This window comes from Hyperolius riggenbachi, chromosome 4 (assembly GCF_040937935.1).
Source record: "Hyperolius riggenbachi isolate aHypRig1 chromosome 4, aHypRig1.pri, whole genome shotgun sequence".
Lineage (NCBI taxonomy): Eukaryota > Metazoa > Chordata > Amphibia > Anura > Hyperoliidae > Hyperolius > Hyperolius riggenbachi.
In genome coordinates this window covers 271,750,505-271,769,252 of record NC_090649.1, presented here as the reverse complement: position 1 = coordinate 271,769,252, position 18,748 = coordinate 271,750,505, and the positions used below count along the sequence as shown (strand labels likewise).

Sequence of the window (18,748 nt, the reverse complement as noted above, 5' to 3'; positions counted from 1 at the left end):
AGGGAGTGAGTGAGTGCCAGGGAGCCCCTTTAGGGAGTGAGTGCGTGCCAGGGAGCCCCTTTAGGGAGTGAGTGAGTGCCAGGGGAGCCCCTTTAGGGAGTGAGTGCCAGGGGAGCCCCTTTAGGGAGTGAGTGAGTGACAGGGAGCCCCTTTAGGGAGTGAGTGACAGGGAGCCCCTTTAGGGAGTGAGTGACAGGGAGCCCCTTTAGGGAGTGAGTGACAGGGAGCCCCTTTAGGGAGTGAGTGACAGGGAGCCCCTTTAGGGAGTTAGTGAGTGACAGGGAGCCCCTTTAGGGAGTTAGTGAGTGACAGGGAGCCCCTTTAGGGAGTGAGTGACAGGGAGCCCCTTTAGGGAGTGAGTGACAGGGAGCCCCTTTAGGGAGTGAGTGACAGGGAGCCCCTTTAGGGAGTGAGTGACAGGGAGCCCCTTTAGGGAGTGAGTGAGTGACAGGGAGCCCCTTTAGGGAGTGAGTGACAGGGAGCCCCTTTAGGGAGTGAGTGAGTGACAGGGAGCCCCTTTAGGGAGTGAGTGAGTGACAGGGAGCCCCTTTAGGGAGTGAGTGAGTGACAGGGAGCCCCTTTAGGCAGTGAGTGAGTGACAGGGAGCCCCTTTAGGCAGTGAGTGAGTGACAGGGAGCCCCTTTAGGCAGTGAGTGAGTGACAGGGAGCCCCTTTAGGCAGTGAGTGAGTGACAGGGAGCCCCTTTAGGCAGTGAGTGAGTGACAGGGAGCCCCTTTAGGCAGTGAGTGAGTGACAGGGAGCCCCTTTGGTGAGTGAGTGAGTGACAGGGAGGCCCCCCCTCTAGCCGCCGCCGCCGCTCCCCCCCTACCTCTCAGCAGACCTCAGGATCAGCGGCGACCCGACCAGATGTACGAGCGGGCGCTGGACGCACCCGCTCGATATGCGGAAGTGATGTCACTTCCGCATATCAGTGCGGGCGCTGGGTCCTAGCGCCCGCACGATTGGTCGCCGGCTCGCCGCCTGATCCTGAGGTCTGAGACTGTCAGTGACGCGGCGGCTGGAGGGAGCCGCTGAGTCTTGACGGAGGGGGCGGCCGGGCGGAGATCCGTGGCACCCCAGGAAAGATTGGGGGCACGTGCCCCCCTAAAACAGGGCTAGCGACGCCCCTGGGTGAAAGAAAAAAATATTAATTCACGGAATTGGGTTTAGAACAAAGCTTTACACACAACTCGTATTTTGCACATATCCTGCATATGTATTGCTGAAGGAATTAGTGTCAGGATGCTGTATGTATACAATAAGCATGCATTGGTGGAAATTGAGTATGCTTTAGGCCTTGAACACACTTGCATACTTCTGTGCACTTTTTAGCAACACATCAATGTTACAAACTGATATGCATTGCTTAAAAATGCACAGGCGAGTGCAAGTTTGATCAGGCCCTAAGGCACATTTTAGAAAACTGTTAATATTATATTGACTTTACTCAGGCCATTTATCCTGTTTGTTTGTTTTTTTTATTGCTTTACAACCATAGCGTTTGGTATTGTAAAGTGTAATCTGTCTGTCATTACTCTACTGAACTGTAAAATTGACAAAAAAATTTAAATTGATTTACTCCGTTTAGAGCGGGAACTGAGACCACCGTCACTGTCCTCTTTGGAGAATTGTATGAAGCTGTGTCAAATGACAGTGCAAGGCCTCCAGCAGTTTAAATCTCCATTTATGCAGTTGCCTTTTATAGAAGACGACCATCTTAGAAGAGTATTTAATCACAAAAAGGTACCGGAGTCAGAGCCTTATCTACTGCACCCTTGTTGCTGTATAGAAAAGGGCACTAGTATTTTCAATATGTTCTTTCATATAACACACAGATAAACATTATTTAATACCCAACTCCACACAAAACCATTTGTAAGGGGTTTTAATAGAGCAAGCAGTTAGAAAGATCTCTGCCAAGTGTTTACTGGTGTCTATGTCCACACTGGGGAGATTTCAGGTACCGTATATACTCGCATAAAAGCCGACCCCCAACATTTACCTGAAAAACCAGGGAAAAAATGATTGACCCCCATATAAGCCGGGGGTAGGAAATGCTGGCCGCCTTATTCCCCTAGTGTGTCCCAGTATAGCTAGTAAAGTGCCCAGTATGGGTAGGTAGTGCCCCAGTATAGCTAGTATAGTGCTCAGTATAGCTAGTATAGTGCTCAGTATAGCTAGTAAAGTGCCCCAGTTTAGCTAGTAAAGTGCCCCAGTTTAGCTAGTAAAGTGCCCCAGTTTAGCTAGTAAAGTGCCCCAGTTTAGCTAGTAAAGTGCCCCAGTTTAGCTAGTAAAGTGCCCCAGTTTAGCTAGTAAAGTGCCCCAGTTTAGCTAGTAAAGTGCCCCAGTTTAGCTAGTAAAGTGCCCCAGTTTAGCTAGTAAAGTGCCCCAGTTTAGCTAGTAAAGTGCCCCAGTTTAGCTAGTAAAGTGCCCCAGTTTAGCTAGTAAAGTGCCCCAGTTTAGCTAGTAAAGTGCCCCAGTTTAGCTAGTAAAGTGCCCCAGTTTAGCTAGTAAAGTGCCCCAGTTTAGCTAGTAAAGTGCCCCAGTTTAGCTAGTAAAGTGCCCCAGTTTAGCTAGTATAGTGCTCAGTATAGCTAGTATAGCGCTCAGTATAGCTAGTAAAGTTCCCAGTGTAGGTAGTATAGTCGCCCCCACCGCCGCTGCTATTACCTGCCCGCATCTTCTATTCCCCTCTCTGTGCTTGTAAAGATTCACAGCAGCGCGCCCGGCGCTGCTACTGTGACGAGCGGCGAGCCAGGAAAGAGCGGTTCCCATAGTAACAGGAAGCCGCGCTCTTTCCTGTCTCCTGCCTCATCACAGTAGCAGCGCCGGGCGCGCTGCTGTGAATGTTTACAAGCACGGAGAGGGGAATAGAAGATGCGGGCAGGTAATGGCAGCGGTCGTGGGGGGAGCGGGGGACCAGCGGAGGGGTGGGACCCGCGGACCAACATGACTCGCATACAAGCCGACCCCCCCCCCCCCCCAACTTTTGGCCCCCTTTTTGGGAGTCAAAATTTGGCTTGAATGCGAGTATATACGGTAATTTCCTGTGGCTTTCTGAAGTTTTACAAAGGACTAACTGTTAATGGGAACTTCCAGAGACGCAGGGAGGATTTAAAAACAAAATCTAAATTAACCTTCCTGGCGGTAAGCCCGAGCTGAGCTCGGGCTATGCCGCCGGAAGGCACCGCTCAGGCCCCGCTGGGCCGATTTGCATAATTTTTTTTTTTTTTTGCTGCACGCAGCTAGCACTTTGCTAGCTGCGTGCAGTGCCCGATCGCCGCCGATCCGCCGCTATCCGTCGCGCCGCAGCCGCCCCCCCCCCCCCCAGACCCCGTGCGCTGCCTGGCCAATCAGTGCCAGGCAGCTCTATGGGGTGGATAGGAATCCCCTTTGACGTCATGACGTCGGTGACGTCATCCCGCCCCGTCGCCATGGCGACGGGGGAAGCCCTCCAGGAGATCCCGTTCTTTGAACGGGATCTCCTGATCGCCGGAGGCGATCGGAGGGGCTGGGGGGATGCCGCTGAGTAGCGGCTATCATGTAGCGAGACTTTGTCTCGCTACATGGGAAAAAAAAAAAAAAGATTTGCTGCCCCCTGGCGATTTTTTTTTTAGCAAACCGCCAGGAGGGTTAAAGAAAGGTAGAACCTTTATCAGATTTTTATTGCATTTTGTACTCCATTTGGGAATATATAAATGTTCACACTCATGGATGTCACAGAAGAAAGCAAGCAAGGGAAATTTCAGTGTAAACACAACAAACAGTAGGTCTAAAGGTGCCCATTAATGGTACAATTTTTTTCTTCAGATGCGATCTTTTGACACGCTTTTAATAGTCTAAAGTAATTGGAAGGTAATTTTATATTTCCCTTAAACACATTTTCTCTCTTCAGATACGATCGTAAAATCCAAATTTCAGATTAAAGAGGAGCTCCAGTGAAAATAATGTAGTAAAAAAAGTGCTTCATTTATACCATAATTATGTATAAATGATTTAGTCAGTGCTTGCTCATTGTAAAATCTCCTCTCCCCGGTTTACATTCTGACATTTATTACATGGTGACATTTTTACTGTGGGCAGGTTATGTAGCTGCTCCTAGCTGGTTTGGCTGTTACAGACAGCTGTAAACAGCTATTTCCTGTCTGTGAACATTGTTACATTGTGGCAGTTTGCCGAGAGTACCGCGGTACTCAGAGCTTCTTGTGGGAGGGGTTTCAGCACAAAATCAGTCATACAGCGCCCCCTGATGGTCTGTTTGTGAAAAGCATTATATTTCTCATGTAAAAGGGGGCATCAGCTACTGATTGGGATAAAGTTCAATTCTAGGTTGGAATTTTTCTTTAAGACTTTTCCGTTCCATTGATTTTCACCAAACACAGCTCTGTTTTCTGTACAATTTTATTGTAAATATTGCATCGAAAGATCTGATGAAAATATTGTACCATTAATGGGCACCTTAACTCTTCTTCACTTTATCTAACTGGCTTTCTTGTGTATGTGTTGGGGAAGGGGGTGGATAGAACAAAAAAAGGTTAAAATGCAGGTAAGTATGAATCTTTTTTTGAGTCAGTGACTTAAAGTCTTGGACATGCAGGGTCAGCAGGACAGCCAGGCAAACCTATATGGCAGCCTCTGTGTTTTTTTTACTACAGGGGCACTTTAAAGGGAACCTAAACTGAGAAGGATATGGATTTTTCCTTTTAAAATAATACCAGTTGCCTGACTCTCCTGCTGATCCTGTGTCTTTAATACTTTTTGCCACAGCCCCTCAACGAGCATGCAGATCAGGTGCTCTGACTGATGTCAGACTGGATTAGTTGCATGCTTGTTCCAGGTGTGTGATTCAGCCACTACTGCAGCCAAAGAGATCAGCATGACTGACAAGCAACTGGTATTATTTACATGGAAACATTCATATCCCTCTCAGTTAAAGTTCCCTTTAAAAACCTTTACAAGTTTTTATTTTTTTGCTATTGTGTAAAGACAGTAGGTTAGAGAATCTCCAATAGACTCACACTTCATAAAGAAATCTTCTAGAGAGAATAAAAGTTTATTACAAGTGTATTGGTTGTATTATTGTCAAAGTTCCTATTGAACAGATTTCACTCACAAAACCCACCAAAAGTGACACAGATCACCGCAATAAACCAATTTCCCACTGAAGTTATGTCTTCTCTGGTAAATATTTAAAAATTATTTTTCAGTTGATGAAGCCAGCTCTCCTTTTTGCATCCAGATGGCTATCCTTTATTCTTACTTTTTTTATGTAATAAAAATGTTTTTGAAATATTGGACATAATTGGCTTTTAGTAAGTTAAAAGTAATTCGTGAGTACGGCAAAATCCGTCTCAATGAATAGCAAAATTAATCCTGCCTTATAATTTTATATATCTGCTTTATTTCTTTTTGAAAACTCCTGTAGCAAATAGTTTATGATCACTTATTCTTTGCAAACAGTTTAAAATCAAGACCATTCGGGACCTGGTTAGCATGAAGGAGTCAGATCGCCGGCTGCTGTTTAGCTTTTTGGAAGATAGCAGTTATGAGGAGCTGGTTGCAGTTCTTGGCAGCTTTCCACATATCACAATGGAAATAAAGCCTCAGGGTATGTATGAAATAAGTTATAGCTGCTGCTTTTTCATTTTTCATTCTTCCGGTTTCAACCTTTTCATGTGTGGGATGTTATATACGAGGGTCCTATGAAGAGTTACAGCCTTTTTCATTTAAGGAAACCTTTTATTTTAGACACACTGTTATTTCTCTACATAACTACCTCCATTATTTATTATCATTATGCCTTCTTAAAACAGAAGGTATTTTAGATAATTCAGCATTAGGTGAGCAACTGTGGTTTCCCATGATACACCTCTCCCGACTATGCAAATCATCTCTTCGTGCCTTTGAAAAACAAGTCTGCACATCCAGATCCCTTCGTGTCTAGTAATTATACATTTAGAGAGCCAAATCAACCCAACTGTCTGTTTCAAATTGTATAGTCCTCCTCAGTGCTAGCATGGATATTGCTCTATTGTATAGGGCTTGTACCAGTACTAAAGAATACCCAGGTAGCCCATGGTGACCCAGAGCCACTAGGAGACTACAGCCCTGGCCAAAAGTTTTGAGACTGTAAAAAATATTAGTTTTCACAAAGTTTGCTGCTAAACTGCTTTTAGATCTTTGTTTCAGTTGTTTATGTGATGTACTGAAATATAATTATAAGCACTTAATATGTTTCGTAGGCTTTTATTGACAATTACATGAGATTTATGCAGAGTCAGTATTTGCAGTGTTGGCCCTTCTTTTTCAGGACCTCTGCAATTCGACTGGGCATGCTCTCAATCAACTTCTGGGCCAAATCCTGACTGATAGCAACCCATTCTTTCATAATCAGAATTAGTTGTTTTTTTGTTTGTCCACCCGCCTCCTGAGGAATGACCTCAAGTTCTCAATGGGATTAAAATCTAAACAAACAAACAAACAAACAAACACAGAACATTTATATTGCGCTTTTCTCCTGGCGGACTCAAAGCGCCAGAGCTGCAGCCACTAGGACGCGCTCTATAGGCAGTAGCAGTGTTAGGGAGACTTGCCCAAGGTCTCCTACTAATTAGGTGCTGGCTTACTGAACAAGCAGAGCTGAGATTTGAACCCAGGTCTCCTGTGTCAGAGGCAGAGCCCTTAACCACTACACTATCCAGCCACTGCTATCTAGGGAGTTTCCAGGCCATGGACCCAAAATGTCAACGTTTTGGGCCTCGAGCCACTTGGTTATCACTTTTGCCTTATGACAAGGTGCTCCATCGTGCTGGAAAAACTGTTGTTGGAAGAAGTTGCTGTTGGAGGCTGTTTTGGTACCATTCTATATTCATGGCTGTGTTTTTTGGCAAAATTGTGAGTGAGCCCCAACTCCCTTGGATGAGTAGCAACCCCACACATGAATGGCCTTAGGATGCTTTACTGTTGGCATGACACAGGACTGATGGTAGCGCTCACCTTTTCTTCTCCTGACGAACCTTTTTCCAGATGCCTCAAACAATCGGAAAGGGGCTTCATCAGAGAATATGACTTTGCCCCAGTCCTCAGCAGTCCATTCACCATACTATCTGCAGAAGATCAATCTGTCCCTGATGTTTTTTAGGGAGATAAGTGGCTTCTTTGCTGCCTTTCTTGACACCAGGCCATTTTCCAAAAGTCTTCGCCTCACTGTGCGTGCAGATGCGCTCACACCTGCCTGCTGACATTCCTGAGCAAACCTCTGCACTGGTTGCACTCCGATCCTGCAGCTGAATCCTCTTTAGGAGACGATCCTGTCGCTTGCTGGACTTTCTTGAACGCCCTGAAGCCTTCTTAAAGAACAAGCGACACCCATGCTAACCTAGAAATAAAAACCACATATATAAGTAGATAAATACTACCTCTACTTACATAACAGATGTATTGTGCTATCCACGTAATGATTCCTGTGAATTTTACAAAGGAAAATCAGAAAATCCTTTTCTAGGCAGTGGCCATCTTGCCAAGCTAATGCTGATATCATATCCTCCCTGACTCTTGTTTCCCCCATCCCTTCTCTTGCTCATTGTGTATTCATTATTCATTAGCTGCCCTCCTCAGTCTTTTTTTTTTTTTTTTTTTTTTATTATTCTTTACACATCCAATCACTGAGTCACCTCAGCCTTGCTTGTAAACACAAGTGATCAGCTAGGCAGGGAAATAAATGGAATAGGAGGAATATATTATAGATAAAAATAACTCCTAGCATTCAAAAGAACTCGCAGCATTCAACTTTTTGGCACTGTTTGGCACTAGGGCCAGTGCTCCTATAGTATGTAATAACTCCAAACCATCACAGCAGAAAAAAAGTTTTGAATGCAGGATTAGCATCTTTATCACTTAATACACTCAGACCAGTTGCTGTTGAAATTTGATTTTTATGGTGACAATACCGCTTTAACAAGAATTGAACCTAATTCCTTGAAGTTCTTGATGATCCTATAAACTGTTGATTTAGGTGCAATGTTAGTAGCCACAATATCCTTGCTTGTGAAGCCATTTTTATGCAACGCAATGATGGCTGCATGCGTTTCTTTGCTGGTCACCATGGTTATCGATGAAAGATCAATGATTTCAAGCATCACCCTCCTTTTAACATGTCAAATCTGCCATTCTAACCCAATCAGCCTGACATAATGATCTCCAGCCTTGTGCTCGTCAACATTCTCACCTGAGTTAACAAGACAATTACTGAACTGATCTCAGCAGGTCCTTTTATGACAGCAATCAAATGCAGTGGACAGGTTTTTTTGGGATTCAGTTAATTTTCATGGCAAAGGACTATGCAATTCATCTGAACACTCATCATAACATTCTGGAGTATATGCAAATTGCTATTATAAAAACTTAAAGGGACACTGTATGGGGGTCGGGGGAAAATGAGTTGAACTTACCGGGGGCTTCTAATGGTCCCCCGCAGACATCCTTTGCCCGTGCAGCCACTCACCGATGCTCCGGCCCCGCCTCCGGTTCACTTCTGAAATTTCAGACTTTAAAGTCTGAAAACCATTGCGCCTGCGTTGCCGTGTCCTCGATCCCGCTGATGTCACCAGGAGCAAACTGCGCCCAGTATGGTTTGTGTCTGCGCAGTGCGCTCCTGGTGACATCAGCGGGATTGAGGACATGGCAACGCAGGAGCAGTGGTTTTCAGACTATAACCACTTTACCCCCCGCCCGTACGAATTTCTCCGTCCCTTTTTCTATCCTTTCACCCCCAGGGACGGAGAAATCCGTGCTTTCCTCGCTCCCGCCGCTGCCCGCGCTCCCGCTCGCTCTAGCGCGCACTCCCGTGGGTAAACACGCCGCTGGCCGCTCGCCCGGAGATCAATGAACGGGAAAATCCATTCCTGTTCGTTGATCTAAGCCCCGCAATGATCCGCTGCTTCTCCGCTAAGCACCGCGATCATTGTGAAAAAATAACCGTTCCCAGCCTCCTAGTACTTCCTCCAAGCGTCCGGAAGGTCGCATTAAACAAAAAGTTACTGTTGCCATCTTGTGGCCAAATAGTAAAACTACACCCTAAAGCATTTTTCACATACAGATTACTTATACACAAAAAATTAACTCATTACCTCCCACACTTCCCTTTTTTTTTTTTTGTAATAAAAAAAATTAAAAAATGTACAATTAAAAATACATAGTTACCTTAGGGACTGAACTTTTTCAATATTTGTCAGGAGGGTACAACACTGTTACTTTATAAACTATGGGCTTGTAATTAGGGATGGACGCAAAACTGAAAAAAATGCACCTTTATTTCCAAATAAAATATTGGCGCCAAACATTGTGATAGGGACATAATTTAAACGGTTTTATAACCGGGACAAATGGGCAAATACATTTCATGGGTTTTAATTACAGTAGCATGCATTATTTAAAAACTATAATGGCCAAAAACTGAAAAATAATGCATTTTTTCACACATTTTCCTATTTTCCCATTAAGGGCTCGTTTCCACTATCGTTTCCACTATTATTCAGCGGTGAAAAATGCACAAAAGAGCCGCAGAATTCGCCTGTGAATGGAATGCATGCAAATCGCAGGCAATGTATTTGACCACTTGAGGACCCACCCTTTACCCCCCCCTTAAGGACCAGCGTTGAATTCTGTGATCTGTGCTGGGTGGGCTCTACAGCCCCCAGCACAGATCAAACACCAGGCAGAGAGATCAGATCACCCCCCTTTTTTCCCCACTAGGGGGATGATGTGCTGGGGGGGGTTCGATCTCGCCTGCGTGTGGCTGGCGGGGGGGGGGGGGGGGGGGCACCTCAAAGCCCCCCTCCGCGGCGAAATTCCGCTTCCCCCTCTCCTACCTGGCCCCCTGGTGATCGGGGCTGCACAGGACGCTATCCGTCCCCTGTCACATGCGCAGCAGCGCCGTACAATGTAAACAAAGCGGATTATTTCCGCTTGTGTTTACATTTAGCCTGCGAGCCGCGATCGGCGGCCCGCAGGCTATTCACGGAGCCCCCCGCCGTGAATTGACAGGAAGCAGCCGCTCGCGCGAGCGGCTGCTTCCTGATTAATTAGCCTGCAGCCGGCGACGCAGAACTGCGTCGCTGGTCCTGCAGCTGCCACTTTGCCGACGCGCGGTATGAGTGCGCGGTCGGCAAGTGGTTAATAGGGAAATCACATGCGTTTTTCTTACGCTTTTTTTACGTGATTACGCATAGGAACTAATGTAAATTAACACAGGCAGTGACATGGTTAAAAACTCATCTAGCCTAACCTATGCGAAATCGCATGCGTAATCGCGTAAAATAACAGGTAAAAAAACGCATTGAATTGTGATAAGTAATGATAAAGTTATAGATGAATGGAAGGAGCGCTGAAAGGTGAAAATTGCTCTGGTGCTTAAGGGGTAAAACCCCTCAGTGGTAAAGTGGTTAAAGTCTGAAATTCCATAAGTGAACCGGAGGCGGGGCCGGAGCATCGGTGAGTGGCTGCGCGTGCACAGGATGTCTGCGGGGGACGGTTAGAAGCCCCGGGTAAGTTCAACTCCTTTTCCCCCGACCCCCTGTACAGTATCCCTTTAAGCATCAACTTTTCTAATTTCCAATATTTTTGACAGTCTCAAAACTTTTGGCCAGGACTGTATAAGGAGCTAAAAGAAACCGAAAAGCCCTCTTACAACCTTAAATATAAATTTGCTTTCTTAAAACAGAAGGTATTTGTGATAATTCAGCTTTAAAGGAAACATCCGAGGTAGCAAAAAAATTAGATCTTACCTGGGGCTTCCTCCAGCCGCTGGCAGCTGACCTGTCCCTCGCGGCAAGTCCAGTGACCTGGGATCTCCTCCGTTTCAGAATGCGACCTTGCCAGGACAGCCTCTACTGCACCCAGAAGTTCTGCGCCTGTGCAGATCGCTAAAGACCACATGAACATGATGGACAGTGGCGCAGGCGCATTAGAGGCTGACCTGGCGAGATCGCCATTTGAAACTGAGGAGATCCCCGGATACCGGAGCTGCGGCGAGGGATATGTCGGCTGCCAGGGGCTGGAGGAAGCCCTGGGTAAGTAGATCTCATTTTTATTTTTTGTGACCTTTTAAAGAGGAACTGTCGGAAAAATCTTAAATTAAAACACTTACAAATAAGAAGTACATTTTCTTCCAGAGTAAAATAAGCCATAAATGTTTCTCCTATGTTGCTGTCACTTACAGTAGGGTAGTAGAAATCTGACAAAACTGACAGGTTTTGGGTTAGTCCATCTCCTCATGGGGGATTCTCAGCATGGCCTAAATTCTTTATAAAGACCTTCCCTGCCTGTTCCCTGCACACTTTTTTTTGGCAGTTGGACGGAGCAACTGTCATTCACCAAGCGCTTTTAAAAATAAAGACAACCCTGAGAACCTCCCCCCCCCCACCCCCCCATGAGAAGATGGGCTAGTCCAAAACCTGTCGCTTCTGTCAGATTTGTACTACTTACTGTGACAGCAACATAGGAGAAAAGTCATTTATTGCTCATTTTACTCTGAAAGAAACGTACTTCTTACTTGTATGTGTTTACATGTATTTTAAATTTTAAGATTTTTGCGACAGATGTCCTTTAACCTTCCTGGCGGTAACCCCGAACGTACGTAATTCGGGGTAAGCCGCGCAGGAGGTTTTCTCAGGCCCTTCTGGGCCGATTTGCTTAATTTTTTTTTTTATTTTTATTTTTTTTTGCACTTTGCTAGCTGCGTCAGAAAACCGATCGCCGCTATCCGTCGTGCCGCGCGCCCCCCCCCCCCCCCAGACCCCATGCGCTGCCTGGCCAATCAGTGCCAGGCAGCGCTGAGGGGTGGATCGGGACTCCCACGTCGCTGACGTCATCCCGCCCCGTCGCCATGGCGACGGGGGAAGCCCTCCAGGAAATCCCGTTCTTTGAACGGGATTTCCTGATCGGAGATTGCCGAAGGCGATCGAAGCGGGGGGATGCCGCTGAGCAGCGGCTATCATTTAGCGAGCCCTGGGCTCGCTACATGATTTAAAACAAAAAAAAAACTGCTGCGCTGCCTCCTGGCGGAATTCATTAGACTGCCAGGAGGGTTAAATGAGCAATTGAATAATTTGTTTTCACTTCAATAATCTTTCATTTGTTTTCCGATAAAGGTGAACAAAACATGACCTAATATAATGCACACGTAGCCCAACATGAGATATGGAGCACCAGACCTCAGAACAATTCAGCCATATAAATTAGAACAAAGTACTACATAAAATGCAATATTTAGCACAAATTGCAAGCAGTATACCATTGCATTTGTTTAATTTCTGTTACAGTCCTAGATGATGAAGATAGCAACAACATTACAGTAGGATCACTCGTCACTGTCCTTGTGATGCTTCGAAGACAAACAATGGCGGTATGTAAAATGACAATGTTTCTCTACCTTTTGAAGAACAAAAGTATTATTAAATTCCCTTACTCTATTTTTCTTTCCTTGGGGACTTGCATGAAAAGTTTCAGTACTTGTTTCCAAAGTCTTCCATTATCCAGGAACAGTGGCTGCTGATCATCTTGCCACCAGAGGTCACACTTTTTTTTTTTTAGAGAGGCACAGACTAACCAGCCAGCTCATGATGACCCAGAACTCATTGGAGTGTGTAAGGGACTACAATGGTCCTAAAAGCCCCCTTTATTATTATTATTATTATTATTCATTGTATTTATAAAGCGCCAACATATTACGCAGCGCTGAACATTAATTTAGGTTACAGACAATATATAGGGGTGACATACAGCAATATGACAATACAGGAATACAAGAAAACCAGATCACACAGCACAGTATTAGTACAAGATAATGCTTAGTCAGTCACTGGATGAAGCATGGAGATTAGGCAAGTTAGGTTCACTCAAATGCATGGCATGGGTTCACAGTAATGGAGGTGCCAGATCAGGTAGGACACAAAAGGAGGACCCTGCCCAAAGGCTTACAATCTAGAGGGAGAGGTAAGGACACGAATGGTAGGGGACCAGAGTTCAGCTGTAGGTTTAGAGCACTTGTGAGGGGTAGTAGGCCAGAGTGAAAAGGTGAGTTTTGAGGGCTTTCTTGAAGATGTTGAAGGGGGGGGCTGCCCTAATGGGTGGAGGTAGGGAGTTCCATAGTGTTGGAGCAGCTCTTGAGAAGTCCTGGAGGCGTGCATGGGACTGGGTGATGCGGGGGGGGCGGTTAGGCGAAGTTCATTGGAAGAGCGGAGTGAGCGGCTAGGTGTGTACCTCTGAGTAAGATCGGAAATGTAGGTTGGACAGGTTTTGTGGACAGATTTGTAGGTCAGACACAGTATCTTGAATCTGATTCTGGACTGGATAGGAAGCCAGTGGAGGGATTCTAGGAGGGGATCTGCCGTGGTGGAGCGATGGGAGCAGTGGATAATTCTGGCTGCCGCATTCATGATGGACTGCAGTGGGGCTGTTCGGGTCATAGGGAGACCAGACAGCAGGGCATTGCAGTAGTCAAGGCGGGAAATTATGAGGGCATGGATGAGGAGTTACTAAGATGTTAAGAAAAACAAAAGTTTGCTTTCCTAAAACCGAAAGAATTTGCGATAATTCAGGTTGGAGCGAGCTTGAGATGTCTCCCAGAGTAACACTGCTAAATATATGCAAATTGACCATTGTACCCTTAGACGCTAAACACACCTCCAGAACCGCTGGAATGCAATGATGTGTCTCCAATGAGTTCTGGGTCACCATGAGCTTGCTGGTTAGTCTGTGCCTCTCGAATTCACAAGTCCTACTCCATAGAGCCAAATTAATCCATGCCATGCACTGATGAGGATCAAATAATCCGAAACAGTCTGTATGCATGTTGGATTATTATGGCTCTGTACAAATTAACAAGCTGACACATCATTGCATTCCAGCGGTTCTGGAGGTGTGTTTAGCTTCTAAGGGTATAATGGTCAATTTGCATATATTCAGCAGTGTTGCTCTGGGAGACATCTCAAGCTCACTCCAACCTGAATTACCGCAAATTCTTTCTGTTTTAGGAAAGCAAACTTTTGTTTTTTTAGAGAGTGACTATCTTTCTTAAAGGGAAGGTTCAAGCAAAATAAAAAAATGAGTTTCACTTACCTGGGGCTTCTACCAGCCCCATGCAGCCATCCTGTGCCCTCGTAGTCACTCACTGCTGCTCCAGTCCCCCGCTGGCAGCTTGCCGACCTCGGAGGTCGGCGGGCCGCATTGCATACATTTTTACGTATTCCCGCTAGTGCAGGAACATTAACACATACATTTTTACGCCACACTGGTTCAATGCGTACATTTTTACGCATTGAACCAGTAATGCGTAAAAATGTATGTGTTAATGTTCCTGCACTAGCGGGAATGCGTAAAAATGTACGCAACATGTCCCGCCGACCTCCGAGGTCGGCAAGCTGCCAGCGGGGGACTGGAGCAGCAGTGAGTGACTACGAGGGCACAGGATGGCTGCATGGGGCTGGTAGAAGCCCCAGGTAAGTGAAACTCATTTTTTTATTTTGCTTGGACATTCCCTTTAACCCCCTTGGCGGTATGAAACATTCCGCCAGGGGGAAGTGCAACAGTTTTTTTTTTTTTTTTTGTTTAAATCATGTAGCGACCCCAGGGCTCGCTACATGATAGCCGCTGCTCAGCGGCATCCCCCCACCCTCTTCGATCGCCTTCGGCGATCACCGATCAGGAAATCCCGTTCAATGAACGGGATTTCCTGGAGGGCGACGGGGCGGGATGCCGTCACCGACGTCGGGACGTCATTGGGAGTCCCGATCCACCCCTCGGCGCTGCCTGGCACTGATTGGCCAGGCAGCGGCACGGGGTCTGGGGGGGGGGGGCGCACGCTGCACCGGATAGCGGCGATCGGGCGCGGGGCGGCGTCGATCGGGGTGCTGGCACAGCTAGCAAAGTGCTAGCTGCGTCCAGCAAAAAAAATTTATGTAAATCGGCCCAGCAGGGCCTGAGCGGCACCCTCCGGCGGCTTACTCCGTGTCACACACGGGGTTACCGCTAAGGAGGTTAACTAATGTATTGGCACAATGAAAACTAGAACAAAAATGAAGTAGATGCCCGAAGCAACCAATCAGAAACCTGCTTGGTTGCTTTTAGTGACTGCTACAAAATTTTGTACTACTTTCCTTGCATTAGTCTTGATAAATCTGTTCCACTGAATCAGAAAAAAATTAACACATCAAATAGGATGCAACCCCTGTTGGTTTAGAAGATCCGCTTTCTTTCCTCAGTAAAGATTATTATTACCTATAGGGACTTAATGAGTACAGATTTTTTTTGTTGCAAGTTCTCACAACGATCGCCTTAATTTAACCGCTTAAGGACCAGCCTATTTTCCTATGATCTGTGCTGCGTGGGCTCTCCAGCCCACAGCACAGATCAGATTTCAGCCAGGGCGACCAGACTCGCCAGCCCCCCCTTCCCTTTTTTTCCCCACTAGGGGAATGACCTGCTGGGGTGGTCTGAATGCCGCCGGCTATTTTGGCCTAGCGGGGGGGGGGGGCTCCTCAAAGCCCCCCTCCGCAGCGATTTCCTCCCTCTTGTTGTGGGCGGCACAGGACGGCGATCCATCCTGCGCCGCCTAGGATACGCTTCAGCCTATCAGATGCCGGCGATCCCCGGCCAATCAGAGGCCGGGGATCGACTATCTGCTTTACGGCGCTGCTGCGCCGTATCGTGTAAACACCGGGGATTTCTTCCCCGCGTGTTTACATTTCGCCTGCAAACCGCGATCGGAGGCTCGCAGGCTTTTCACGGAGACACCCTCCGTGAATTGACATGGAAAGGCGTTTCCATGGTAACACCACTTCAACCTGCCGACGTTAGGCGTTCATTAAGTGGTTAAACTGAGTAGTTAAAGGGGCACTATGGCGAAAAAATGTAAAATTTAAAATATGTGCAAACATACATTTCTAGAGTAAAATGAGCCATAAATGTATTTTCTCCTATGTTGCCATCACCTACAGTAGGTAGTAGAAATCTGACAGAAGTGACAGGTTTTGGACTAGTCCATCTCTTCATGGGGGATCCTCAGGGATTTATTTATTTTCAAAAGCACTTAGTGAATGGCAGTTGCTCTGTCCAACTGCCAAAAAAAACTGTATAGTGAGCAGGGAACCTGGCCATCATCCTTGTTTAAATCCTTTTTAGGGAATATCTTTGTAAAGAATAAAAGCCTTGCTTAGAATCCCCTATGAAGAGGTGGACTAGTCAAAAACCTGTCGCTCCTGTCAGATTTCTACTACCTACTGTACGTGACAACAACATAGGGGAAAAGTGATTTATGGCTCATTTTACTCTAGAAAAAATATTCTTCTTATTTCTGTTTGCACATATTAAAAATGTTATATATTTTTAGTGCCCCTTTAAGTTTAAGTTTAATTCTATTTACCCTTCATGCACTTGTAGCATTATGTTTTATAGTTAAATCTGTTGGATTATATACTTCAGTGCTATGACGTTTTAGGTCATTTATCCCACCTATAAAATATACAGAAAATGATAAAATTAGTTGCGAAAGTTGATGAATTTTTCTCTGTTTTAATTAACTAGGAAGTGTTTGAGAAGGAGCAGTCAACTTGCTCTGCAGAGGACCAGCCAGTGGAAGAAGGAGTACGTGAGGATTCTACATTTTTCTCCATTTCATTTATTTTTTTGTCTTTTATCTCATGTGCAGGAGGTTAATTGGAAGAGATATTTGATGAGTAGTCAATTATGGACTACTCATACAGTAGCATTTTAACTCCCAGTGGTTTAAATGACTGAAAATGGCAGAGTACAGGATGTTAAGCTCGCCATATGACGTTTATTGGGCTTGTTTAACCAGGCAAGAAGCTATGCACCACTAATTCCCATAGCAACATCCCACAGTTCCAATTAGGTACTCTAAAGAGATTTGATTTTAGCAGCCTAAAATGTGCTTCTGGTTGAAACTACTGCAGCATTTTTTTTATTTATTTTTTTAGATAAACAAGTGCAGGAATAAACACTATTCTAATTTTCCTGTTGATCGACTAAATATGTAATTCTATATCGCCACATTTAGAAAGTAAAAAAAATAGCTGTGTTCATCAAAACGTTACGGACTTGGATGCCTTTTATTATGATTTATTCTGGTGAAGACTACAGTTTTTAGATTTGAATAAAACCTCAGTATTGTTTCATTTGACAATGAATACATTCACCGCAATTGATGTCCTCATTTTCAGTGTTTGCTTCCAGTTGAGATTCCCCTTTTGCTTCAGAAAACTGTTGTCTAATTTGCTATGCATTTCATAGCAGGCAGAAGGTGGAAAAGTAAAGAGCAAAGGCTGGCAGCAGAAGAATAAAACGGCCAAAAAGTCTTCCAAATCCAAGAAAAAGAAGCCAGTAAAAAAGAAACCTGCACCTCCAGCTTTGTTGCAGCAAAAAAATTCAAAACAGAAACAAGCAAATGATACACCAAACAATGTGAGTATTTCAAGGGCAACTCTGGGCAAAATGTTCTACCTACATCAGTGTAATGTTAGATTAGGATCTTGTACTTTTCATCAAAATTTGTTTTAAAAAAGTAGAATTAGTCGTTTTACTGCTTCTGTGATGTCGAATCCCAACATACTTTATTTATCTGGCAGTACTGATAAGTCTGTTTCTGATTGCTATCTGACTTGCTTTGTGGGTATGGAGTATTATTAGCAGCTTACAATCACTACTAGGCTTCTTCGGAAACAAAGTCCTGTGTTAAAATGGAAAATGATGCATGAGACAATCTGTCCTTCCAATCGCTCTACTACTAGAAAGGCACAATGGAGGTAAAATGAATCTGTTAATAGTGTAAAACTCATTTAAAGTACATTCCTTTTTTTCAATATATTTTCAAATATGAGAAAGCAACACAAAATCAACTAGACATATTTATCTAGTACAGACCAATTTTTTCCACAGTTTTAGAATTCCATACTTTGGTTGTTTGTCCCTACTTAATTTTTATGAGGCACTACAAAATTTATTCTACAACTCATTACGATTAAAATTAGGTCACATATACTGTACATCAACAAACTGGATGTACTGCAATCCATTATTCTCAAGATGTGCCTATGGCTTTTTCACAGTTCATTCAGATAGGGGCTAGTTAGTGTTAGGAGTAGTTTTGAGGGGTGGTTAGGAATAATTAGTGGAGGGTTCAGGTGAGAGTTGGGGTACAGTGGGTGATTAAATTACCCATATTCTACTATAGTCTAATATAGTGGATAATAGAATATCTGTAAAATTAGAGATATTCTATCACTGTTATTTTGTGCATATTACTGTCATTTTCCAGGACGTCTCAGGACAGCAACCCTGAGACTTGTCTCCTTCCATTTGAGATTGGACAGGACGCTAGTTAAAAAATTAACATAATGAGATTAGGCAGGCACAGGTATCATATATAAGGCAGCATTCCCTTACCCTCCTCAGTTGTTTTCCTGTCCAGCAGGATGCTGGTTCGCTGGAGGGGCGGGCTACCCATGAGAGAGCTTCAGGAGCCGCGGCTGCCACGTTTCCGAGTTGAGCTGGTCAGTTGGAGCCATGCGCGGACGCTGGCTGCTCGCATCTGCCTCTCCCTGCATTGTGCGCAAACGCGCTGAAAGCTGGAGGACTTCCGCCGGGGAACTTCCGCCGGAAAGGACGCACGAATCACATGACGAGGTCATGTGATCGGCTGGGAAGAAGCAGGAAATCAGCCTGGCGTGCGCTC

General features: G+C 45.1%; 1 protein-coding gene across 2 annotated transcripts in view; it reads left to right on the top strand.

The window, feature by feature from the left end:
- Nucleotides 1-18,748, top strand: part of SEC63 (SEC63 homolog, protein translocation regulator) — a 158,296-nt gene that overhangs the window by 107,904 nt on the left and 31,644 nt on the right. For both annotated transcript variants that reach the window (XM_068231260.1, XM_068231259.1), the window contains 5 exons: nucleotides 1,589-1,743; nucleotides 5,461-5,608; nucleotides 12,321-12,403; nucleotides 16,582-16,641; nucleotides 17,308-17,478. In XM_068231260.1, coding sequence (XP_068087361.1) covers nucleotides 1,589-1,743; nucleotides 5,461-5,608; nucleotides 12,321-12,403; nucleotides 16,582-16,641; nucleotides 17,308-17,478 — 617 coding nt within the window. The remainder of the gene's footprint in view (nucleotides 1-1,588; nucleotides 1,744-5,460; nucleotides 5,609-12,320; nucleotides 12,404-16,581; nucleotides 16,642-17,307; nucleotides 17,479-18,748) is intronic.